We start from the raw sequence: 5,679 nt of genomic DNA, 5'->3' as shown, positions 1-5,679 counted from the left end.
ACCGTTTGACCCACATGTTTGAAATTGGCGTATAGTTGTTACTGCAATGGAGAGGTTTGAACGTCCTATTTTGGAGCACACCAGTCGACATACCTTTCGAGCCACGGCAATTTTTTGGCAAAAATGGGAATTGCCATTAGTCAGTTGAGGTCCAACGGATTTTGCTCATTTTTGGTTATGTGAATGAATAATGGGCTAGGCGGTTTTGATATTTTAAAAAAAAAATTATGCCAAATTAGGTTAGGTTTTGGTAATTATATTGCCCATATTATATAGACACGCAGATAACAGTCTGTGGTGTCCACACTCGTCTGGTTCGTTTTACAAGATTTCATTGACAAATATCTTTAATGCCAAAATTTGTATTTCCTCTCGCATAGGTAGAGCAGCATGAACCTACCCTAACCATCTATCATTGCTAACATTGATATGCAGAAGTAGGGCAGCATGAGTCCAAGCTTACTATCTACCATTACCTAAATCAGACCCCGACACGGATCACTATGAGCTCACCTTCCATCGGCTTCACGATCTGCAGCTTCTCCGGGTAGAAGCTCTTGTACCCGTAGAGCGCCGCCATGCGCGACGCATCGCTGCCGTGCGACATGTAGCTCTCCGGCGTCCAGCACTGATTCGGCGTCGCCGACGCGTCCATCTCGCCGCCCACCTCCACCTCAACCTCCTCCTCCTCCTCCTCGTGCCGTCGCCGGTCGTCGGCGCGAAACTGCTGCTGGTTGATCTCGTTGGCGCGGCGCAGCGACAGTCGGCGAAGTGCCGTCTCGAGGTCGTTTGATCCGGGCACGCCCGCCTTGCCCAGGTACGGACTGGAGCTGCAACGGCCACAGCACCACGGTCATACACCCCGTCCGTGATCCACGTACGACGGCCCCAAACTCGCGAAAATTCATGGTCACGCAACTCAGTAAATAACATAAATGATCTACACAGCCCTGCGAAAATTCCCACGCGCCGCTCGTCCCACACTCGCGAAAATTCCACCTCGCCCAAACCTAAAAATTTGGGCCAGTGAAAAATTTCATTTCGCTCCCCCCGGAGATGAAATCTCCTATTCCAGTATTAGACTGCACACCGCTTGATCGCATCCCTCCAGCTTTACTGTCAATATTTGATGTAATGATTTGGGAAATGCATTTGAGTTAGATAAGTTGGTTTGAAAATGTTGCCTCAGTGAAAAACATCGATGTGCAAACCTTAAAATGGGTTTGTACCTTGAACCCCTTTTTTTATTATCTTGCATCTTGTTTGTGCATGTTCAAACGTGTCCGTACCTCAAACACACTTTCGTCATAATATTTGTCGAAGTTTGTGATAACAAAGCTGAGCGGGGCGCATTGCCAGAAACACCGAGCCCCGGAAATGCCAAAAAGAGCCCCCGTAAATTTGCATAGAGTTCAATGCAAGCCAAATTTTAGAGTGCTATTTTCATACGATGGCAGCGTGCTCGAGACTGGAGACGCAGCGTACCTGAAGGGACTCTCGGTGCGGCTGTCCTCCGTGTCGCCCATGTAGTTCTCGCTGACGACACTCGCGCAGTCGAGCGAGTCATTGACAGATCCGCCGCCGCCGCCCCCGCCGCACGCCCGGCCGGACGCGTCGTGCGCCGACGCGGGCCGCGATGACTTGCGACTTGCCGAGTGGCTGCGATGCGTGTGCCTGGCTGCGCGCGACGTCTCCATCACCTTTCGCACGTGTTCCCTGCGTGGACACGGAGACACCGATCGTGATTGCGATGCAAGGTAGCGAGTGGGTTAGGGCGGTGGTAACCATTGCCCGTGTGCTGTTGTTCTATTGTCGCGGCGACCGTTGTTCGCAGAGCGCACCGGAACGGATGAACCTCGCCTAATTGAAACGCGTGCGCAGCAGCGTGATCGCAGCTCAGGCATCTGTTCGGCCAGCACAAGCAACCAGAAGCAACCCGGAAAATGTTGATTACAAACACGCAGTGACGAATTTGCATTTGCCAGTTACGTGGAGATTTAAAAACCTCTTCGCTTATGGTTAGGAGGTCATAGAGATTAGTAGAGTGAGAGTGAGAGTGAGAGTGAGAGAGAGAGAGAGAGAGAGAGAGAGAGAGAGAGAGAGAGAGAGAGAGAGAGAGAGAGAGAGAGAGTAGAGGTAGCATTTGGTTTTAGGGTGTCAGGTAAGAATCATGGATTACTATAGAAGATTATTGAAACAACATTGACAAAAGAATACATTTCAACCAAATTAAAGATGTTTTCCACATGCTAGCAATGTACTCTTAGCATTGTACTCTATTATTAATTGGCTCCTGTACTTGTGCAATGTACAATGTGCTAATACAAAGGATCAAGACACTCACAAAACACGTATACAGGCCTGCACGCACGCACTCACGCACGCACGCACGCACACTACAGCTACAACGTGAAGGGGTCGTAGTGGTGACAGTCTCGCGTCCATACCCGCAGCACACGTGCGACTCACCTGCTCTCGCCGGGCGAGTAACCGGGCTGGCAGTCGGACCTCAGCGAGGCGTCCAGCTCGCAGGCGAGGGAGTCGGGCGGCAGAAAGGGGCTGACGATGGCGTAGGGAGTGCGGCGCGCGCTCGGGTGGCTGCCGTGCCGCGTGCGCCTCGTCTCCGCCTGCAGCTCCTGCAGCATCGCCATGCACTCCTGGAACCTGCCCTGCAGCTCCATCAGCTGCAGAGACACCGAGCGCACAACTGCAGCATGCAGCTAACGCGTGCCAGCGCGGCGACCGCCGTGCAATAACTGGCCTGGCGGCCCGGGCATTAAGCTGCGCGGCAATTTAAGTCAGCTTACCTAGAATTCCGCAGGAGCGAAATGTCCAAAATATTTATTCTACCCTGTGTTATCAGAAAAATTCGGGGAGAGAGGAGTTATAAAAAATATCAGACTCGATTTAATGCTGGGACAGATCCTACACCTGATTGCAACTTTTGTGAAAAGAAAAATAACATGACAAAATGACAATTATATTAAGGCCATAATAGTTTCACATCGTGTAATCGTAAATGTATCAATAAATAAAATAATTTCTTGAATGACCGTTTTAGATATCTGGTTATAACAACCATTGTTTATGTCGATCAATCTCTTATTTAAAGCGGGTGATTAAAAATGGATGGAATCTCCTCTTATAAAGTCGGTTACTAGTAAGTTCTGGTTGTTGTACATCACTTACCAAGCTACAATACGATGTTGACATGACAAGATTTCTAACATTTTCTCACAATACAGTTACAGTACACCTTTGACATAATTATATTGACATTGACATACAACTATCCTGGCAATAGTGACAAGAAGCACTTATATATCAGGGTGTATTAAGTATATACTTAATATGCTCTTTTACATATATGTATATAATCGAAAATGAAAGGAAAGAATGAGGAAAAAAAAGGAATTAATTGAAACTGTGAACCCATAATTAAATAAGAACTAGAGCTCCTCGCAAACCCACTAGAGGCTTATAAACGTAGAGAAAACAGATGCAGAGAGTACTCCTTGTAATTAGACAGATGAATCATTCATACCTCAGCAGTCAGCTGGTGCTGGCTTGCCTTAGAAGCTGCCAGAGTCTCCTGAGCATCATAACTTTCCACTGACAGCTGTAACACATACATGTATTCAGCAATGGTGTTGGCTAATACACAAATACCAAGCATTCGAACAGAAGTAATATGTTAAGGTGTCAATGTCATGTATATGTTATGCATGTAATACATGGAGAACACATCCAAACACACACGCACGCACTCACGCACGCACGCACACACACACACACTCAGAATTCAAAAAAATCAAAAACAAATGTTACTTTTTTGACTTGTATCGTCCTTTTTTCGTATCTTTAGATCATTTGCAATCTGTTACAGTCCAGCAACGCTACCTCGAATTCAGTTAGCTGTTGGCAAAACTAAGAGCAGAATATAACTGTGCAAACCTTCTTGCATTTTTTCTGCAGCTCACAGATCTGAGTCAGCAGATGTGTGATTTCTTCTTGCTGTTTGTAGTTGTCCTCCGTTTTTCTGGACAGCTCCGTAGCTAGCTGGTTCACCTCATGGTTAGTCTCAACTATAAACAGTTGTGTCTAAATTAGAGCCAATGCACATGAGCCGATTAATTATTGCATTTTACTGCTTTGAAACATCTTGAATATCGAGTGGATTGACAAGTACTCTGATGGCACAAACATCATGAAGCTTGGCTTTTTAACACACCTAGTTGCTTCACGCAGTCGGTCACGAGCACTTTTTCTTGTGCTTCTGCCTCAGCTGTGCCATCTCTGATGGAGCAAGTCTACAGTGAATACAAGGATGTGCATGATTATTGATTACTAACACAATATATGGTAAATACTTAATGCCCATGGATATCCTAATACCACTTACTAACAATGCTACCAACAATTCCTGCTTCTAATAAAACGTTTTAGTACCAGCTCTCAATTTTTACGTTCCAAGTACATCATCATAAATGTTCAACACATTTGTTCACGATATGCTTGGCTATTTAAAAATGCTGAAAAGTATTAGTGCATGTTATATGAAATATATCCATAACCGATAACACATTTTTATATTATGCATTAGTAGATTTCTGCACACAGTTTACTTTGGCAGGGTATGTAGGCATCAGCAGGATATAAAAAATCATAAATAAAGTTCCACATTTCAGCAACGGTCACACTCTTCACATTCTTTTACTACCAACAATAGCTTGCAATATTGTTCATCAAAGGACCCCTTTAAAGAACCCCTTGCGAAATTTGTAATATATTTTATTGCAACAAATACACATAAAAACATTTGTCAAACACACCGTATTTCTCTGCAACTTTAAATTACCTGTCATAATAAGGCTATATCTCATCGTTAATGGTGGGCTCTTAATCATAAGAATTAATTTATTGGTAATGTGTGCTGGATGATTCAGATGCTCCTGAGACATGATCACCAAGGGAATAGCCAACAACCTTTAGCACTTAATTCTAATGAAGTGAATGATTTGATTGTGTTTCCTGTATGATACCCCCAGGAACTTCAGTGTTACATTCAGACTATGCTCAGGATTACCTCCAACGGATAGATACGGGGTCTAGAAATGAGCTCACCATTTCCTTCAGTGTGACGTTCTCTTGTTGAAGATGGTCGACCTTGCACTGCAGCACGGTGATATGCTGCAGGCTGGCACCACATCGCTGGTCGCTGGCAGTGGCGACAAGAACAGAGCATCAGCACACATCAGAGTACTAGCCGCATCCTGCTTCTAATGCAGCAACAGTTCAACGGATTCCCAAGTGCAGAATCAGCGTCAATCAAATCGACGTAGCGTTTGCTAAATCAGCCCACCCCGCAGTTTTACCTCTAAACGCATTTCTTTACATCGACCATTAAGTGCGTACTATTCATGCTATAATCCAATCAGTGCAATCACACACCTAAAAACGTGTTATACCGGGAGAACAGTGTACCCACAAGGTTCACCTGATAGACCTGTAGTGCTCAACAGTAACTCAACGCCTACCCGACCCCCATCGGGTCCATACCTATGTGTCCCAGTACCTATGTGTCCCAGTACCCAGGTACCTAGCTATGTGTCCCGGTACCTATGTGTCCCAGTCCCTATGTGTCCCGGTACTTATGTGTCCCAGTACCCAGGTACCTAG

The 5,679-nt window shown here is 45.5% G+C and overlaps 1 protein-coding gene across 1 annotated transcript in view; it reads right to left on the bottom strand.

Annotated features, from left to right (window-relative positions):
• Nucleotides 1–481: 481 nt before the first annotated feature.
• LOC106806701 (trafficking kinesin-binding protein 1-like) overlaps nucleotides 482–5,679 on the bottom strand; it is a 57,361-nt gene continuing 52,163 nt past the window's right edge. Inside the window, exons 7-13 of the mRNA XM_014808716.1 lie at nucleotides 5,125–5,218; nucleotides 4,232–4,310; nucleotides 3,955–4,085; nucleotides 3,545–3,619; nucleotides 2,470–2,684; nucleotides 1,486–1,716; nucleotides 482–830 (exon numbers count right to left, since the gene is read on the bottom strand). Of these exons, the coding sequence (XP_014664202.1) occupies nucleotides 482–830; nucleotides 1,486–1,716; nucleotides 2,470–2,684; nucleotides 3,545–3,619; nucleotides 3,955–4,085; nucleotides 4,232–4,310; nucleotides 5,125–5,218 (1,174 nt within the window). The remainder of the gene's footprint in view (nucleotides 831–1,485; nucleotides 1,717–2,469; nucleotides 2,685–3,544; nucleotides 3,620–3,954; nucleotides 4,086–4,231; nucleotides 4,311–5,124; nucleotides 5,219–5,679) is intronic.

The sequence above is a fragment of the Priapulus caudatus genome, unplaced genomic scaffold (assembly GCF_000485595.1).
Source record: "Priapulus caudatus unplaced genomic scaffold, Priapulus_caudatus-5.0.1 Scaffold175, whole genome shotgun sequence".
Classification (NCBI taxonomy): Eukaryota; Metazoa; Priapulida; class Priapulimorpha; order Priapulimorphida; family Priapulidae; genus Priapulus; species Priapulus caudatus.
Note: the sequence above shows the minus strand (reverse complement) of the source record. Positions and strands in the feature narration are given on the sequence as shown.